We start from the raw sequence: 20,589 nt of genomic DNA on the forward strand, positions 1-20,589 counted from the left end.
TTAGTAAAAGGAATGCCTTATGTTGCTGATGTGGAAACAGGCTCCTAGGGGCAGCAAAAGTAGTTTCAAGGTTTTTTTTTTCCCCCCCAGCGTTACTCTGCACTGTGAGGGAGGGAGGCTGTGGGTATCCAGAAAGGGAAGTGATATGCCTGAGGTCACACAATGAGTAAATCGTACACACCCACCAGTGTCTTTAGGTATACCAGTGGAAATTGGCCTTGGGAGGATGGGAGGAGGCAAGAAGCCCTCTCCAAGAGGGGGACCCCTGTCGTGGGGGGCCCATGAAGAGGGGCATTCGACTCTCACAGGGCTGGGGTCCTGATGGATGGGGGTGGGTTTCAAGCCCAGGCTCATCTTAACTGTTGACATTTCCTGCTCTGGGCCCCTGAACATTTTGAGTTGAAAAAGCAAACAGGTAACTGCAGACTTACAAAGTCCCTACGAGGTGCCAGGCACTGTCCTAAGCACTCTACTTAATATAGCTTGCTTAAACCTTACAGCCCTATGAGGTAGATATCAGTATTTCCATTTTAGATGAGGAAACCAAGGTGCAGAAAGATGAAGTACTTTGCTGAATGTCACCCAGCTCTTAAGTATCAAAGATGGCGTCTGAACCCAGACAGCCTCGCTCCAGAATCTGGGCTCTTCACCAACTCTACATACAGCCTCCAGTCCCCTTTAGACGCCCAGAAAGGGTCAGGGAATTGCATGACATCAGCGATCTTGCTCGAAAACAGATCTCTCTGCTCTGTAGGTGGGAGACACACTAGAGAAACATGGGAGCTAGGCTCAGAGGCATCCCTGGGGCCCTTCTCCAGTCCTTGCTGAGATAGGGCTTCCCCAGTCACTCCAGAAAGAACCTAGAAGTTGCTAACCAAAACTTTTATTGAGAGAGAAAATATCAGGAGGCTGTCTTCTGGAGGTTCTTGGGCCTCAGGCCTTAGGAAGTAGGGCCCCTCTGCCCATGATCTATTAGGAAAGGACTAGAAAAAGTTCCATCACCAGGCCACTCTCTGCTTCTCAGATGCCATGCTGAATTCCAGGTCCTGTGCACCTGGTTCTAGGTTGAGGCCTGGCTTGTGGACTCACAGGCAAGGTCTGCAGGCCCCTCAGCTTGGTCTTCAGAGGTGGCACCATGGGGTAAGTCTGTATACTTGAGGGCAGAGCCACGGGACAGATGGGCTGGGTAGCGCCGCCGGTTGATGTCCATCTTGGAGAGCACCGCTTGGGGCAGATCCACATGGCAGCGGGCTGCTAATGCTACCAGGTAGATGAGGACATCACTAAGCTCCTCTTGAAGGGCTGCCCGCTCCCTCGGGGGCCAGGCTTGGGGGCCAGGCTCCTCATCAGGCTTCCACTGACTGGGGGCAGAAGAGACAGGCACAAATACAGATGCTAAGACAACAGGCTCTGCCTCTCTCAGGAGCACCCTAGTCCTTGCAGCAGATGAACTCCCATCTCTTAGGAAGTTCCTTCAAGGACAATTCAATCCACCTGGGCCCCAGGCAGAGTCAGGGTGGGGAAGAGATCCGACAGATGACTCATCCAGACCTGTGTGTCCCAACCTAGTCGAGAGAACGTTTCACTTGCTAAGACCCAATTCTACTTCGCTCTCTGGCCCTAGCCCCCCCCCCCCCCCCCCCCAGACTAATCCTCAGACCCGTGAAAGCTTGCAAACTCATCTTCTACTCTTGCCCAGTACCAGCTTTTAAAAGGCAGAAAGTACACTTTGTCCTTCCCCTGCTAAAATCCCCCCAACTGTGCTTAAGATCCAAACTCCTGATCATGCCCTTTAGGTCCTGCAGGAGTGGTCTCCTGCCTCTTCCAGAATCATTATCCACCACTTTCCCTCCCACCCCCCACCTAAAGCCACTCTGGCTTGTTCTGTCCAACAAACAGGCCAAACTGTCACAGGGCCTTTGCACGTGACTGCTCCCTCTGCTTTAAATGCTCTTCTCCCAGGGCGCCTGGGTGGCTCAGTCAGTTGAGCATCTGACTTCGGCTCAGGTCGTGATCTCGCGGTTCATGGGTTCAAGCCCCAAGTTGGGCTCTGTGCTGACAGCTAGCTCAGAGCCTGAAGCCTGTCTTCATATTCTGTGTCTCCCTCTTGACCCTCCCCTGCTCATGCTGTCTCTCTCTCTCTCAAAAATAAATGAAACATTACAAAATTTTTTTAATTAAAAAACTTAAAAATTAAAAAAAAATAAACGCTCTTCTCCCTGCTCCCCCTCCCCCCATCTTTCCTGTGGCTGGCTCCTTCCTAGCTCCTTCCTGACGTCTCAGCACAGATGTCACCTCCTCAGAAAAGCCTTCTCCTTCTGTAACTTCCTTTCTCATCACTTCGTATTGTTTTCCTCACAGAACTTTATCAAAATGATCTTTTGAAATTAGTTTATTTATTGTTAGTCTCCTTGCACTCTGAAGGCAGGAGCCATGTCTATTATTATTTTTTTTTTTTATCCCCAAGATTTTAAGTCATCTCTATACCCAACATGGGCTCGAACTCACAACCCTGAGATCGAGTCGCATGCTCCACTGACTGAGGCAGCCAGGCACCCTAGGCACCATGTCTAGAAGACCTAGCACATAGCTGATGCTCACAAGACTGTAATGAATGAATGGCTTGCCCTTCATCTATGTGCTCTCATTTCTCCATTTCCAACGTTTAGGCCTCAGTTTTAGGCCTTATGACCTCTTGACTGGTGTGTATCAGCCTCCTCTCAGGTCTCCCCTGCCCCAATTCTCTTAGTGACCCAATCCACCCTACAGACACAGTGACCTTTCTACCACTCAGATCTGTCAGGTCTTCTGTTCAAACTCCACTTCTAGCTCCAGCTTTGTCACTCTGGGTTCATATGCCACCTCTGTCTTCCACAGCCCACCACTCATTCTGTAAATATTTACTGAGTGCCTGTCGTGTGCTAGGCACTCGGGATATATGAGACAACAAAATAGATACAAAATCCTGAAAAGCTTTCTTGAAAAGCTTACCCTGGAGGAGTCTCGGAATCTCCCTGAATGGGGTGCCTGGGTGGCTGTCAGTTGAGCGTCTGACTCTGGCTTAGGTCATGCTCCCAGGGCTGTGGGATCAATCTCTGTGTCCAACTCTGCACTGAGCATGGAGCCTGCTTAAGATTCTTTCTCTCTCTCTCTCCCCGACCCCTCTCCCCGGCTTGCACTCTCTTAATTTAAAAAAAAACAAACCTCCCTGAATTTAACCTGCCCTTTCCTACTCACTACCTTGGGAAAGGATTCTCAGGTCTGGAATGCCACAGGCAGGTCTCCTAAAGCATACCCTCCCGTCCACCCCAGAGGCAGAGGTCAAGGTAGGCTGTCACCATCCCTTAAGACATGGAGCTGCCTTGCTGTTTTCACATCTTTCTTTCCCAGAAGAATAGATGCCCTGAGAGACCAGGGACAGGTGAGTCATCTCTGTATCCCCAGACACAGAGCCTGGCATGGATATTTAATGATCAGATAAATGTTCCCCTCCCCCACAACACAGACTCTTCCAAAAAGTCTTCCATCTACTCACAAGAGCTCTGCCAGCTCCCCCACTTCCCCCACCAAGGCTAGTAGGAGGTTCCGGGGCTGGTGGAACTGGCCCCAGTCTCGTTCAGCAGCAAATTCAGCATGGAGGCGGCGGCTGGAATAGAAGAAAGGGGTAGAAGCCCAGGTCCCAGGGTTAGAAGATGAGGAAGACACAGAGCCCAGGCGGGTATCCCAGTGATACGCAATGGGGGCATTAGTTCTGCATCTAATTCCTTGGATGGACTTAAGCAAACCATTTCTTTTCTGTGGGACTTGGGCTCCTTACCTCTCAAGTGGGTGCGCCCTACACAGACCCTGAACTCTATCAAAACCTAACAATACCATCTTTTCCGTTATTCCACCTCCTGATGCCACTTATGCAGTTTCCTCTGCCGGGAATATTCCTTTCCCTGCATATTGAAAGACTACTTATTTTACAAAGTGCAGCTCCAGGGACACTTCCCCTAAGAAGCCCTCCTTGATTTCCTCTAGCAAAAATAATGTAACCATCTCTCAGCACTGCATTTGCCCCCATCCTACCACCCACTCTTAGAGGGTGGGGGCTGGGAGGAAGCAGCATCGGAAACTGCCGTATTTCCCAGAGCTGGTTCTAATATCACTCACCGGGCATCACCATTTCCCCTGCCTCAGATGTGCACCGCTAAGCCCATTTTGCAGATAAGGTGGTTAAGATGGCTCGCCCAGGATCAGCCAGCCGAGCTGGGCCCCCTGCATAGCCTTCTTCCAGACCACGTGGAGTGACCCGTCCCAATAGGAGGGGAAAAGGGGGAACCTCCCCAGGCTGGGGCAAGGACGGCTTACATGTCCTCAAGCGTGGGCTCCGGGCTGAAGCTGAAGGGGCGGGCAGCAGCAGTGCCGTCTCCCCCAGTGTCCCCACGCGCGACCCCATTTGCCCGAGACATGCCACCCACCACGCAGCAGCATGGATGCACTGGAAAACACCGCGCCAAGCTCAGAACCTGCCTCCAGGACCCCTGACCAATCACAGGCGTTCATGGCTACTTCCCGAGGCGGAGCCACAGGAAAGGCCAATTACTCGTGTGGACTTTACCGCACCTCGCCCCCTACCCAGAGGCCCTAGATTCCTCTGTGTTGGCCTAGCATCTTAAAGGTATAAGGACCAGATTTGACTGGAAAGAGACAATGGTCAGAGGGCAAGGAGAGCGCAGGCGCGTCACTTCTCTCGTGGACGCCAGATGGCGCCAAAGAGAAATGATGGGGTAGAGGTGAGCACGGGGCGCCCTGGGGAAAACTCCAGAAATGGAGCGTTTAAAGAAAGGGAAATTTATTTAAAGGATACAAGAATGTCACCAGGATACAGGAACTAGGGTAGCCGTTCTAAGCATTTTACATATTTAATCTTTATAGCAACCCTATAAGGCAATAGGATCGTCATCCCCATTTTACAGGTAAAGCTACTGAGAGATTAAGTAATTTTTTTAAGTTTATTTTTGAGAGAGAGAGCGAGAGCGCACAAGCAGGGCAGAGGCAGAGAGAGAGAGGAGACAGAGAACTCCAAGCAGGCTCTGCTCACTGACAGTGCAGAGCCCCATCCAGGACTCATACCTATTAACTGTGAGATTATGACCTGAGCTGAAATTAAGAATCCCAGGCTTAACCCACTGAGCCACCCAGGTGCCCAGAGAGATTGAGTAGTTTAACTCAGCAGCTAATAAGGTGGTGGCCAGGTTTCAAATCCAGGCAATTTGGTTTTAGAGTCTGTTTTATTAACGCCTACACTATATTGCCTCAAATGACAGGTACTATGGAAAAAAAAAAAAGTATTTAAACACTATGGAAAGTGGGGGCAACTTTAGGGTGCATGGTCCAGGGATGATGCAGTAAGCGTGTTGGTTACCAGCTCAACTGCACTTTCCTCTCCTCCATGCTTGCATGATGGTGATTTTATTCTTCGGGTTCACCCTCCTCTACTTGATTGATCATGTGGTCTCATTGCCCTGGCCTGATCAGTTAATGGGTGAGCATGTGGCCTAGATCTTGACAATGAGAAGTTAGAGGCAGTCTACTGGAGACTTCTGGGAAAGATCCTCAGTTCTTTTGTTTAAAAAAGCACAGGATGTTTCTGCCTTTAGATGTTCGTATGTGAAGAAATCTCTGTATGAAGAGCTAGCCCACAAACAGGGATTGGCAAGTAGGAGGTTAGAAGGGACCTGGATCCTTAACAACATTATTGGGACACTTATTTTTACAAGTTAGGACAGAAAGGTCTTAATTTAGGATGCTGGTTATATAAGAAAATAAATCCTTTTATTAGTTAAACCACTTTTAGTTGGGTTTTCTGTTACTCGTTTTTAAGAAAGTGACTTTTAATCTGAGTCAAAATCAAGGGGAATAGAGTTCTAGATAGAGGGAACACCAATGCTTAAAGCAGGAAAGTCTTGGCATGTTCTGGAGACAAAAGGAATTCCAGTGTAGCGGGAATGTAGTGAGCAAGAGAGAGAGCGGTTGGATATGGCATTAGGGAAGTGACAAGAGGCTAGATCAGATCAATCAACCATGGATTATATTCTATATTTTATTTTATTTTGGATTTTAAGCATTCTGGAAACCCTCTGGAGGGCTTTGGCAGGGGGGTTATATGATGTTGACTCTGGGCCAGGTTGATGATGAGTGAAGATGGAGAGAAGTGGATGTATTGGGGAGATATTTTTGGAGGTAGATCTATAGGCTTTGTTGATTTTGAAACAAGAGGTATGGGAGAAAGGGCAGAACCAAGTATGGCTTACAGGTCTTGAGTGTTGAGCAACGTGGTGGACGGATGGTGACTCATACTGGGATGAGGAAGGTCAGGAACACATGTGGCATCAGGAGTTTGGTTTAAAACAAAGCAAATTGAAGCTACATATCAATTTGGCAGGTGGATTTAGGAGCCTAAGTTTTAGAGGAGAGATCAGGATTAGAGATTCAAATTTGGTAGTCTCAATCATTAGCACTTAAAGTCACGGGCTTGAAGAGGAATAACTAATACAAGAATCTGGGTAGACAGGACCAAGGTTTGGGGGACTCCAGCATTTAGTAGTTGAGCAAAAGAGAAAAGGCAGGTGAGACAGGAGAAATATCAAGAGAGTGTGGTGTTAGGGAGGCTAAGAGAGAAAAGAGTGTTCCAGAATGACTAAACATCTGATTTGGATGCTACTGAGATGCTGGGTAAGATGAGAGCGCAGAAGTTGCTGATGGATTAGGCAACACAGAAGTTGGGTATGTGAGTTGAGAGGAAAGAGGAAGTTCTGGGTAACTCCTGGGTTTCTGGCTTGACTAAATGGATGGTTAGTTTTGCCATTTGCTGGAATGAGGACACAGAAGACCCAGGAGTTGGGGTTGAAAGGAAGGTAATGTTCAGGTTAAGATGGCTCTAGAGCATCTGGATGACGTCCAGTAGGCAGGTGGACATACAGGTCTGAAGTTCAGAACATTGAGCTGCCTATGGATCTAGGAACTGAAAGTACCTTCCCCAGCACCTGCCCTGATGGTTGCTAAGCTGCTCTGCACAAGAATCCAGTCTTTTACTGGAATATAAAACACAGCTTTCTTAGGAGTCCTCTGCATCTCAGATTTTTGAAGAGTCAGGGATCAGAACTTCTAGAGCTCACAGGTGAGATGGTCCTTCGTGGTCGACAGGAAGGAGGAGACTTTTTGTGCGACTGCCTCTGTCCTCCCAGGAGATTCCTGACTGAGCTGTAAGGATTTTGCAAGCACCTTGTGGGGACATCCCAATTTTTTGCTCCAAGGCATTCTCCTTGGAAGACCAAGCAAACCCAGCTCCAGCACAGCAAAGTGTTGGGGGGGTTGGGGTAGGCTCTCATGCGGGAGGGGCATATAATTGGACCCCTGATCTGGATGCCTTATCCAAACTCTTTCTGTACCCTCGCCCCTATCTTCATTCCATTTTCTCCCTTCTCCTCAGACACATCTTAGCAACCCAACCTCCCTGTTTTAGTCAGGGCTTCAATGTGCTTGGCTTTTGGTACATGTTTGTGATTAGCCTTTTACGTGCCTATCCCTCCAGGGACTGGGTGCCCTAATCTTCAAACCAAAGGTGTTTTCCCAGTGTCGACTAATAAGTGTTTAATGACGGGATGAGCAGGTGCGGACACGCAAACACGCACATGCACACACCACCCTTCTGCTACTCAAGAGTTTGGCCACCTTCCCCACTAGTGCCAAGCCGGTGCAACTGGTCCCAGTAAGGCCTTTGAGAAACCCTGGAGTGGAGGGGATGACGGTGACTGGAGAATAAAGTAACAGAGACCCATGGTGGCGTTGGCATGGGGGAACCGGGACTGCTGAGGTCTCAGAGACAAAAGAGTATCCTGGCAAACCAAGAGTCGGGTGATTGGGAACCCATGCACCAATGCTCTGTGGAAGATTGTTTCTCTTCTCTGAGCTTCGATTTCCTTATCTATGCAAGGGGCTCTGGCCTAGGGGGCCTCCAAGAACCCTTCATGTGTGTGCTGGAAGGACTGGGACAATGTGTATTTCATTTGTATCGCAGTGCTGTTCTTATTGGAAGTAGAGCCATAGACCTTGTTGGTTTCAAACTGGGGGGATGGCAGAAGTGGTGCTACTATAATTATAAGTATTGGCTCTTATTAAAATTTCCAGGGGGAGTCATGACAGAGGCTTTGAGAAATCTGTAGCCTACCCCATTTAAGCCGGGGTGTCCCCAACACCTTTAGAAGTCCTTCCTGGGGCATCTGGCTGGCTCAGTTGGTAGAGCATGTGACTCCTGATTGTGAGTTCAAGCCCCACGTTCGGTGTAGAGCTTACTTAAGAAAGAAAACAGAAGCCCTTCCCCAACCTACATATCCAACATTATCCCCTTACACCCATGCTGAAATCCAGTCAGATGATCCCCACTCTCCTTCTCCCTAACTTTGCTCACATCTGGAATGCCCATCCCCCTTCTCTGCTTTTGCAAATCCAAAACTAGTCATTCTGCAGAGCTCTGGTTCAAAGACACCTCCTCTGGGAAGCCTTCCTAAACTTCCTCCAGAACTTAAATAATTTGGCCTTCTATAGCACTCCATCCACTCTAGCCCTTATGGCACTTACCACTCTGTCTTGATTTTGGGGTGATGGATGTCCCTGTTCTAGATCTCCTTTTAGACTGAGTCTCCTGGGGAACAGAAGCAGTGTCAGGCTTTTATTTATCTGGGGCTTGGTACTTAAATAGATCTAATAAATACTAATTTATAGGAGCATGTCTTATGGAATTCCCCTCCATGACTTCCTTGCTGTAGGTGGATATGGCTGTGCCTATTTTACAGGTGAAAAAACTGAGGCCCAGAGACTTATCTGAGATCACCCAGGAAGGTGAAGGCTGAAACCCAGCAGCACCCCCCAGTGCTCCTTAGCAAGTGAAGGTAGTCTCCCTACCTGCCTGCAAGGGAGTAAAAGAGGCAGCTCTATATACTTGGTCTTTCCTATCTCTATCTTCTTCTTTCTCTTTGTCTAGCTTCAACTTCCGCTCCTTTTTCTTTTTTTCCTTTGGCTTCCATTCCCTTTTCTTCCATCACCTTCCTTACCTCTGTACCTGTGATTCTGTTAAGATTTCTACCCAAGGCCCTGACCCCTCCACCACCTACTGGCCTCTATTTTGCTGCCCAGCTCCTCCCCAAGGAGAATTTCGATGCCTATCTTGCTCTCCACCCCTAACCCTTTCTAGATTAACAAAGAGGACTCAGGCCAGGGAAGCATCCAATCATTTTCCTCCCCTTTTTGTGCCGCCCCCTCCAACCAGTTGGGAGAGCCGTGTTTGGGAGCAGACAGAACTGAGGCCTGAATTTGTCCTCCAAAGCCGTGTCTTAAGAGCTTGGTGGTACCAGCTTCTACCACTAGGAGACACCAAGAGCAAGGAAAGTGTGGACATAGAGGGTGCTAGGGTCCCCATTGTGCCACTCACTCACTCACTCACTCACTCAATGTATTCTGTGCACTAACTATGGACCAGACAGTGTTCTAGGTACTGGGGATACAGAACATCCCCTGTCATCTTGGAGCTCACATACTGGCAGAAAGGGACACTTAAAAGTAAACGAACACATTCTCAAAGATAATTACAGATTAGGTTGAGCGCTATGAAGCCAATAAACAAGGTGATGGGTAGGAGAGTAGCTAGGTGTTGGCTGATGTCAGAGGTGGCTTTTAGGAGGTTTTATTTGAGCTGAGACAGGATAGACGGTAAGCCTGCCAGGTAGCGAGCCTGAGAGGTGAGGTTCCAGACAGAAGGAACTGCAAATGAAAAGGATCCTGATTTGTTTGTACCTCCACAGAAAGGCCAATGGGCTAGAGTTTAGTGAGAGATGGCGGGAGAGTTCCATGAGATGAAGCTGGAGATACGTAGCAGGGATTTTATGGAAAGCGATGTAGGAGGCTCAGGCAAGAGAAAAAACCGACGGAATGTTTTAAATTGCTTGTTGTAGTTAGTATGTACATTACAACTAAGTAAATATTCATCACTGAATACTATATATGATTACATTTCATTTACCACACAGGGTTTCGTTTTTCATGGACACTGATAACTGCCTCATTCTTTTATTTCATTTGCAGTTTTTCTATATAATTAGCATTAATTCATTTTACATCTTCCATTAACCTCATCAATTTTTCACAAAATTAAATGGATCAATACTCTTATAAGGTCCCTGTCCCCTTTCCTGGGAGCCTTCAGGCTCCTTTTCCAGTGTGCTGTGCCTATTCTGGACTCGCTTGCTCTCTAGGCCTGCTGTGGAGCTATTACCTTGAGACCTCCCTTCACCTCTGTGCTGGCTTGGGATTCCTGGACTCCATGTTTTTTTCTTTCCTGGTTTGCCCCCATGTATTCTTGGAGAACATCTTCCAGTAGTTTATGGAGACAGCCCCTTGATATGAAACTAATTTGATACTTTGCATGTCTAAAAATATCTTTATTCTACTTGTTTGAAAAAACGTGGCTAGGTATAGAATTATACAGAGAGAAAATCGTTTACCCGCAGAATTTTGAAGGCGTTAATTCATTGTCCTTTAGCTTCCAATTCCCTTTTGAAAAGTCTGATACCATTCTTATCCCCAGAACTTTTTTAAGTTTTATTTATTTGAGAGAGAGAGTGAGAGAGAATGAGAAAGCAAGCAGGGGGGAGAGGGAGAGAGAGAATCCCAAACAGGCTCCACACTGCCATTCTGATGGGGGGCTCAGACTCACGAACCATGAGGTCAAGACCTGAGTCAAAACCAAGTCAGATGCTCAACTGACTGAGTCATCCGGGCACCCACCCCCAGACCTTTCTACGTGTTCTTCCCCTTCCCCAGAAGAATAGACTCTGGAGTCACACTGCTTAGCAGATGGCTTGTGCAACTTTAGACAAATTTCTTAATCTCTCTACACCTCAGCTTCCTTGTTTGCAAAATGTGTTGGTGGTTCAAATGAATATATATATATATGTATATATGTATATGTATATATATATGTATATATATATAAAATAGTTCTCTTTACCACTGGCATATTAAGGTTTAATAAAATTAGTGTACGTCATTTTTCATTCACTATGGAGGGAAGCCAAAAGATGTGTGATATTTACAACTTTTTCAATTTTAGAAATCTTTTTGTATGATTTGCTTTATTACTTGTTATTTGCTTTATTACCTCTTGCTTTATTTGTATTATTTGCTTTATTACCTCTTTTTGGAATCCTAGATGTTGAACCTCCTGGCTTACCTCTAATTTCCATTACTTTTTTCTTCTATTGTACATCTTTTTGTTCTACTTTCTAATAAACTTACTCAACTTTTTAAAAAAGTTAAAGTTGGGGCGCCTGGGTGGCTTAGTCGGTTGAGCGTCCGACTTTCGCTTGGGTCATGATCTCGTGGTTCGTGGGTTCGAGCCCCGCGTCGGGCTCTGTGCTGACTGCCAGCTCGGAGCCTGGAGCCTGTTTCAGTCTGTGACTCCCTCTCTCTCCGACCCTCCCCTGCTCACGCTGTCTCTCTCTCTCTCTCTCCTAGAAATAAATAAAACATTAAAAAAAAAAATTAAAAAAAAAAGTTAAAGTTTTCTAAAACTTTCTAAATTCTTTTTATGGACACTTTATATTCTTTTACCTTTTTTTTTTCTTCTGCTCCCTGTATTGTCTCTTTATTGAATTATTTTTCTTTTTGCTTTGACTTCTTTCAAGTTAGAGGCTTGCCTCAAATGTCTGCTGATCCTTAACTGCTTATATTTAAGAATGAGGCATTAAAAAGAATGTGCTTGGGTGAAAACTTTCCATATGGGAGTCTTCCTGGTATAGGAATGTTCACTGGGGGCTCCCTAATGTTTTTAGGGTTTTGTTTTTTTTTTTCCTGGGCACATTCTTTTTTCCAGAGGAGCGTAAGTGGTATAAGCTTCCTGCTTCCTGGACAGTGTTTTTAATAGCTAAGGTGAGGGGGCCGAGACAGTCTCATTTTTTTTATTCTTGTTTTTGGCCAGGCCTCTGTTCTCTACCGTGGTGTCCCTGACTATGCAGTATTTTTAAAATTTATTTTTCAGAAAGTAAACCTCCCTTTACCTACAAGTGAGAGGCAGTCATCTGGCTATGTGATATGGGGGAAAGGTTTGAGAACTTCAAAGATCTCATTGTAATTGTTTTATATATAAACTTTCAAAAAGTATCTGTCTTTATCCCTACCCTCAGAACAGATCTCCTTGCTTCCTATTAGTATTCCCCAACTCTGAAGGCATTTACTTTGGGTTCCTCTATTCTGCTAAGTCAGTTACCCTTCTTCCACCTACTTCCAGTTTTTTAAGAATTGTTGATACCTTTCTTTTGCTATTTCCTTTTCCACCCTCTGGTCCTTGGGCTTTATGCCTTTTGGGCATAAAGCTATCAGCTGAGGGGGAGGGTGTAAAACTAAATCTAGATGTTAAATCCCCTGGTCCAGGATCAGGGAAAACATTCTCCCTCAACTTGCCTGACTCTAAATGTATCAATTGGCTCATTTTATAAGACTGTAAAAGATTCAGAATTCCAAGAATCCAAACAGCAGTCAGGAGAATTTTTCAACAAAGTCCTTTTTATTTATTTCACTAGAAATTACTCTTTATTAAATCACCAGAAATTTTCAGTGTAAGATTTAACATCTCAGTGACCATCAAGGCTTGGGCTCTGGGGCTTGCTCTGCCTCTCCCAGTCCTTAACGGGGTTTAGAGGGAGAGACGTCATTAACAGAGACCAAATCAGATGGCTGCAGGTCCTCCTTTCCCAGTCATTGGACAAGCTGCTCAATTCTTGCCCAGAGCAGGAAAGAGCCAGTATTTCTGAAAGTTCTAATCAGGAATTTGACATTGCAATGTAAGATCTCTCTTAACAATTTAGATTTATCAATGGTGTTGGTCCAAACTCATTTGCTTCTGATCTAAATCATTTTGCAATTTACCTTTTTTTGGGCATATATTTAATGTTAATAATCTCACCCCTTGTGCAGACGTGAATCGACCCAATGCTATGAAAAATCCCTCAAACCAGAAGAGCCTCATCTTGCTCTTGGAAAGAAGTAACAAGAGGTTTTTCTGCTGCTCTTCCATGTAAGAGATGAACAAACGCCACCTTGAAGTTCAAAATGTTACTTCTGGCCTTGGAATGTGCAGCTTGTAATGAGCTGATTCAAATCACCTAGAAGGGGCAGCTGGAACTACTACGCAGGCAGTCTTCTTTGGAAATTTCTTCTTAAAATAAAGTTTTGAGAATCGTCCGTGATTGTGTACAAAGGCTCTAAGGTCCAAACAACTTCTGCTATTCCATCTCAGGAGCTAGGCTCAGAGGCGGCACTGGAATTGTCAGGAACGAGAGCAGTGGCAGTGGCCCCACGAGGTAGGACCTCAATAACCCGAGGCTTGTCAATGATCCTAGCTGTCCGGTTTCCCTTTTCCACAATACCAACGATCCATGCTTGGTGACCCTCTCCATACTTGGAAGATTTGATTTCAGAACAAAAGCGAGCTGCCTGTTCTCTTGGCAGACAAATCAGTAATCCCCCAGAAGTTTCTGCTGAGGTTCCTTGAAGGAGCCCAAAGCGCCCACTGGCCTTGCTGATGGCAGCCATCTTGGCAATGATTGGCAGATTATGAATGACAAATGACACCTCATTCCTTTGCTGTTTTGCAAGGTTCTGAGAGTGTCCTAGGATGCCAAAGCCTGTGATATCTGTGGCTGCGTGTGCATTAAACGTGTGCATTAGTCCAGCAGCAGTTCTGTTTAGGGTAGCCATATTGAACATGGCTTCCTGATAAGCTAGCTCTACCTCTTCTCTGGAGACCACCATATTTATTTTATTCCATCTTTCAGGATTATCCAGCCATTGGTGGGCATTGACAGCCACTTGGGTTCCTAAGGGTTTGGTTAACACGAGCACATCCCCAACAACTGCACTGTCGGGCATTATGAATTCATTTGGCTGACATACCACAGTGGCAACCCCTCCGACGATAATCCAAGGGTTTACTACCGTTTGTCCACCAGTCACTGCAGTCCCTCCTTCCTCAGCAGCATCGCGAAAGCCTTTGATCATGAGCGGTGTTACCTTTTCTCGTTCCTCCTCAGTCATACTCTGGCTGACACTGAGTAACATCAACATGTTGTCACATTCAGTAATACCCATAGCGTAGAGGTCACTCAGCACGTTGGCACACGCTATGCGCCCCATCATGTAGGGATCTTCCACTAAGGGGTAAAAGAAGTCCGTGGTCTGCACCAGTGACAGGCCCCCGTGCCTCAGGGGTATGACGCAGGAGTCCATCCCAATGCCCAGGGCTGGAAAGGTCGGGTTGGGTTCCGCCCCGGCCGGCAGGCCGCCTTCCTGGGCCGCCTCTTCATGGCTTCCGACCAGGCCCAGACCCGACGGGGGCCGAACGTCCGGCCGCGTCAGTCCCGCCAGGAGTTTGAGCAGCGTCTCCTGGGGGACTTTGCAGCCTCAGCCCTTCATGCCGGAGAAGCCCGTCAGCCGCCAGCTCGGGCTGAGGCCCAGAGCCTGGGGCTCGAAGGGCCGGTAGCTCGAGAAGCCGCGGCCCAGAGACAAGCCGGCGGAGCCCGAGCCTTCCGCCGCCGCCACCGCCATCACCTCTCCGCCGGCGCCCGGCGCCGCCGCTTCCGCCATCACGCCTGCCCCGCAGGGAGGGGAAAAGAGGAGAGGAGCGCTCCCTTTTATTTTCTCCTCCAGTTAATATGGACTAACAGTCAGATATTACCGCAGAGAGTCTCCACAGCCCGACTCGCGCAGTCCGCCTCACGCCACACCGCGCGCTCCTGGCCTTCCTGGGGGAGGAGCCGTCGGCCTCCCGTACTTATAGCCCTGGTGATTGACAGTCGCCCCATCCAATAACGACTTCGCAACCGAGGGCGGGCTTCCTTTCGTCTAAAAGATAAATTACAAATCAACCAGCAGTTTGCGAAATCCGTCTGGGCTAGATTACCGGTTCGCTGTTTGGTGTGCTCCTCTAGTTGTAATTTAAACGATCTCTTGGGAGGGACTGGCGGAACTTGCTCCTTAGAAGCAGCTGAGCCAGTGCAGCATTTTCAAAGATGAGGAAGATGGGGGTCAGGTGGTAGATCTATTGCAGGTCGGATATGTCCAAGTGTCACTTGACAGCGCACGTGACCAATCCAGGAGAGGAAAATAACCAAAGGGAAAAATTCGGAAATAATAATGAAAAATTAGATATTAGGTTACAACCATTAAGCAAGCAAACTGCAGGGGCGCCTGGGTGGCTCAGTCGGTTAAGCGTCCGACTTTGGCTCAGGTCAGATCTCATGGTTCGTGGGTTTGAGCCCAGCGTCGGCCTCTGTGCTGACAGTTCAGAGCCTGGAGCCTGTTTCGGCTTCTGTGTCTCCCTCTATCTCTGCCCCTCCCCCACGCATGCTCTGTCCCAAAAATAAATAAACTATTAAAAAAAATTTTTTTAAAGCAAGCAAACTGCAGCATCAAAATAATAAAATGTTAAAATGGGCTTCAAAGAATTTTAAAATTCAGTGGCGGCTGGCCGGCTCAATCGCAAGAGCTTGCGGTTTTTGCTCTCCCGGTCATGAATTCAAGGCCCACATTGGGGGCAGAGATTACATCAAACAAATAAAAAATAAGAATAAAATCAAAGTCTTTTAAGGCTCCTAAGTCCAGGCACCTGCTTGGGTTCTGGTGCTGCCTCCAGCACAAACTGCCTGTGTGAGTCACTTTCCCTCTCTGGCAGCAGTGACTTACCTGGACAACAAAGTAGCTTACCTTCTTCTGTTCTAAAGTTTCTATATGTCTTTAAGTTAGTGTATCTGAAAATCTGTGATGTATCCATGAAGAGCAGTTTGCCAATATCTATTAAAATTATAACTGCACATAATCCCAGCAGTTCTAATTCTAGGACTTTATTCTACAGATGTACTCATGAGCTGAGTAGGAAATGATAGGGATGCTTTGTTTTGTTTTGTTTTGTGTTTTACTTTGTTTTGTTTTCTGTGCTGTTTGTAATATCAACATACCAGAAACAACCTAAATATTTATCAGTTAGGATTAAAATAAATTGTGGTACATTTATATAATAGACTATCCAAGCAACTGTAAAACAGAATGAGAAAAAAAATTGATGTAATTATATTGATAATAGTTACAGTTCTAATAGGCACAATCCTAAATGCTTTATGTATATTAACTTAGTCCTTATAAAACTCTTTGAGTTACAATTCTTTCCACATTTTACAGATATGGAATATAATGCACAGAGAGATTAAATGCCCTATTCAAAGCCATAACCAGTTTAGAATGGAGCTGGATATGAATCCAAGCAATCTGTTCCAAAGACTACCAGGCTATACTTACTTTCGTTTGTTAGGAGAAACAACCAAGCTTCATAGCAGTATTTATACAATACTACTATTTGTTGTAAAAGGGGGAAATACATATAATAGTATATTTCTGGGAGGGTAATCACCAAAAACCAGTAAATTGATTGCCTCTGGGGAAATAATGAGGTGGTTGGGGTGGGAGAGCCTTCACTCTATTGTCTTTTTGTCCCTGTGACATTTGGAACTTAAAATTGTTTTTAAATATTTGAGTGTATTACATACTTTTAAAAAACTGCCTATGGGAGTATAAATTGGTACAACAATTTTGTAAAAAAGTTTGGCCTTAACTGATTAAGTCAACCTTGTGCAAACCCATGGACTCCACCCATAGGTGGAACTTCCCAGCAATTCTACCCACAACACTCTTGCAAATGTGCCCCAGGAGACACATGCAAGAAGGTAGGAGCTCTGGAGACTGATTACACAACAATGTGAATGTACTTAATGCTTCTGAACTGTACACTTAAAAATGGTAGGTTGGTGAATTTTATGTTATGTGTTTTACCATAATTAAATGTGTAAATTAAAAATATCACAAATATAGGAGATACTTATAGCTCTCATAGGAAGTCATTACATTTAGTTTTTATTATTCTGCAATATGGTATTAAGGCATGGAGTAAATTGGAAGAAACTTGAAGGTTAAAATTAGACTGAGTTGCAGTCTTGGCTCTCCTGAAGACCTCGGGTAAATGTCTAACCTCTAGGAAGCTCAGTTTCATTGCCTATAAGATAGTCCTTTTACCTGAAGATATATACCAGATAGGAGTGTTTATGAGAGTTAAATTTTTTTAATGGGTGTAGGGGGCGCCTTGGTCACTTAGTTGGTTAAGCATCTGACCTTGGCTCAGGTTATGATCTCACAGTTTGTGAGCCCCGTATCAGGCTCTGCTCTTAGGATCCTCTATCTTCTTCTCTCTCCGTCCCCACCCCCCACCGCTTGCACGTACTTGCATGCTCTTTCTCTCAAAAATAAATAAAAATAAAATAAAATGTGTGCAAAGCACCTAATACAGTTCCTGGTTGATGGTAAACTCAACATAAATGATAGAACCGGTTTACCGTACATTACTGTTAGTGTGGATGTAGAGGCTGGAATTTAAATTCACAAAACTTATAACATCTTGGAAATTTTTTTATAAAAACAAATCTATTTATCTTCCTAAAGAAGATGACCTTAACAAGGGAGGTCCTGACTGGCTCAGTTGGAAGAGCTTGTGACTTTTTTTTCAAAGTTTGCTTATTTTTTGAGAGAGAGAGAGAAAGAGAGTGGGGAGGAGGAGAAAGAGAGGGAGACACAGAATCCAAAGCAGGCTACAGGCTCTGAGCTGTCAGTACAGAGCCGAACGTGGGGCTTGAACCCACAAACTGCAAGATCATGACCTGAGCTGAAGTCGGATGCTTCACCAACTGAGCTTCACCAACTGGCGCCCCATAAGCATGTATGACTCTTGATCTCAGGGTCATGAGTGCAAGCCCCACATTGGGTGCAGACATTACTAAAACTAAATAAACTTAAAAAAAAAAAAAAGAAGACTGTAATGACAAAAAGCTGGAAACAACCCATGCATCTGTTAACAGGGAATGCATAAACAAATTGTGGTATTATCATACATGGAATATTATTTATCTGTGAAAATGAATGATAGGTATAGGCATCATCAATATGGGCAATCTCAAAAACAAAATGTTGGGAATAAAAAGCAAGTTGCAGAAGTATACCTAAACTAAGATGCCATTTTTACAATAAAATTCAACACCAGGCAATGCAATAATATATTGATATGTAAAATGATAAACGCTTTTTTAAAAGGTAAGAGAGTCAATGATTAACAAAATTTAGCCTAGGGCTTACTCCTGGGTAGGGTGCATAGGGGGCCTCTGGGCTAGATTAACTTCTGTTCCTTGGGCTGGGTTATAGTTACATGATGGTCTTTAAACTGTACACATTTATTTTCCCATGGTCTTTGTGAGTTATATTTCAACATTAAAAAAAAAGAAAGTGTGCTATATTTCAGAATTAAAAATACTAAAGGAAAAACAAAATAGTGAAAAAGCAATAGATGTGGAAGCAAAAGACCTCTGGACTTGGACCTTTGGATTTGTCGTCAATGGCTGTCTGGCCTTGAAGAAGTGAATATAAACTGTTTACACCTTAGTTTCCACTTCTGTGAACTGAAGGTTATAATCTCTGCTTAGGATCTGGTATAAGGATCATATAAAAATCTCAACTATGAAGATTTCTTTGTAAAGTATTCAGTACATTGTACATGTGAAGGATCTTCCTATCACTAAAGGAAAAATGAAAACATTCCAGTACATCTGGAGTCACCTCACCTGGGTTAAAGAGTGACTAGATCAGGTGCCCCGGTTATATGCTCTCTTTGTTCTTTGGACTTTCTCCTCTAGGCATTTAGAACAAGTTGTAATTCTTTATTCACATGATTACGCCATGACTATCGGCCCCGCTGGGCTGTAAACTCCACAGGCAGGGCTGCCCTCTTTCATCCACCCTGGCTTCCCTAGCACCTTACATGGCAATGACATTTGATACATGAATACACCATTTTATACAATACAATTTTCTGGGCTCTATGATGACCAGTGCTGGGCATTTTGTACTTATTCATCTCTTTTATTTTTTTTTAAGTGTATTTATTTATTTTGAGAGGGAAATAGAGAGAGCAGGGGAAAGGCAGGGAGAGGAGGAGATAGAGAATCCCAAGCAGGCTCTGCGGTGCCAGTGCAACAGTGCAGAGCCTGGCTCGGGACTCAAACTCATGAACCATGATATCATGACCTGAGCAGAAATCGAGAGTTGGGTGCTTAACCATCTCCTCTTTTAATCCACATAGTGGCCCCAGGGAATTGGCAGAATTATCTCCATTTTAGGGATGAGGAAACTGAGGCTCCGGATAGGTCAGGAGTCCTGCACAGGGTCACCAGCTGGAATCAGCCTAAGGAGAATACAAACCTAGGTCTGTTTGGCCTGAAGCCTGGTGCTCTATCCCTCATCTTGAGGCTCCCCCATGAGAATACTACCAATCCCCAACATGCCCCTGGAGAAAGCAGGACTCTGAAGGGAAGGTTTCATGCCTATAGTTCCCTGTTGCTTCTATTTGGAAGAAATGTTCACTCAGGCCAAAAAAAAAAAAAAAAAAAAAAGTCATGAATTTGTTTTGGTCAGTGACCAACCCACTAGGCTCAGAACAAGTTCACGTGCCTTTGTGCAGGTGATCCACATGAGCATCTGGAGGGTGATCCTTGTGACTGTATCATGAGCATTTGAAAGCATCCTTTTTAATCTTTTTCTTGTTTTTCACTGAAAGATCCATTGAATCACATTTACCACCTGGGTTAAAGCATTGGGATCAAAGATTACAAGAGTAAAAACCTGGAGGTGGGGTTGGAAAAGCAGGCAAAGGAGAAGAGACATTTTTATTTTTGTTGTTGTTTGTGTGTTTTAAAGCAGGCTTCACACCCAGCATGAGGTTTGAACTCATGACCCTGAGATCAAGACCTAAGCTGGGGGCAGCTGGGTGGTTCAGTGGGTTGAGCGGCTGACTCTTGATTTCGGCTCAAGTCAAGATCCCAGGGTCATGGGATTAAGCCCCTCCCTGGGCTCTGCACTGAGTGTGGAGCCTGCTTCTCTCTCTCACCCTCACTCTCTCCCTCTGCCCTTCTCCACCCTTCCCAAAACAAACAAAACAAATAAACAAAAACCTAAGCTGAGGTTAAGGGTCAGACACTTAACCAACTGAGCCACCCAGGCACTCTGAGAAGAGTGGTCTTGAAGAGTAAGAGGGTCTGGGGGTACCTTTGGCTCAGTCAGTTGAGTGACCGACTTCAGCTCAGGTCACAGTCTCACTGTTGGTGAGCTCAGGCCCCACGTTGGGCTCTGTGCTGACAGCTCAGAGCCTGGAACCTGCTTCGGATTCTGCGTGTGTGTGTGTGTGTGTGTGTGTGAGTGTGTCTCACTGCCCCTTCCCCACTCATTCTCTCTCTCAAAAATAAACATTATAAAAAAGAGGAATGAGAGGGTCTGAATACCAGCCCCTCATTTTTTTCTCACATACAACAAAAGCACTGAGGCTAGTGCTAGTTTTTCTCATTATGAAAATTTAGAGTTATAACACTACACTTAAAGGTTTAGCACACTTTATTTTTTAATTTT

At 45.4% G+C, this 20,589-nt stretch overlaps 2 protein-coding genes across 2 annotated transcripts; both read right to left on the reverse strand.

The window, feature by feature from the left end:
• Positions 1-867: 867 nt before the first annotated feature.
• Positions 868-4,510, reverse strand: DCTPP1 (dCTP pyrophosphatase 1). Its single transcript, XM_039247788.1, has 3 exons — positions 4,354-4,510; positions 3,536-3,646; positions 868-1,361 (listed from the first exon to the last, which is right to left on the reverse strand). Exons 1-3 carry the CDS (start codon positions 4,452-4,454, stop codon positions 1,061-1,063), a joined length of 513 nt encoding a protein of 170 aa, XP_039103719.1. The 5' UTR covers positions 4,455-4,510; the 3' UTR covers positions 868-1,060.
• Positions 4,511-12,583: 8,073 nt separating this feature from the next.
• On the reverse strand, positions 12,584-14,889 carry SEPHS2 (selenophosphate synthetase 2). The gene has a single exon (XM_039247782.1). It carries the CDS (start codon positions 14,680-14,682, stop codon positions 13,333-13,335), a length of 1,350 nt encoding a protein of 449 aa, XP_039103713.1. The 5' UTR covers positions 14,683-14,889; the 3' UTR covers positions 12,584-13,332.
• Positions 14,890-20,589: the final 5,700 nt, after the last annotated feature.

The sequence above is a fragment of the Hyaena hyaena genome, unplaced genomic scaffold (genome assembly GCF_003009895.1).
Source record: "Hyaena hyaena isolate Hyena2069 unplaced genomic scaffold, ASM300989v1 scaffold_306, whole genome shotgun sequence".
In the NCBI taxonomy this organism is placed as follows: Eukaryota; Metazoa; Chordata; class Mammalia; order Carnivora; family Hyaenidae; genus Hyaena; species Hyaena hyaena.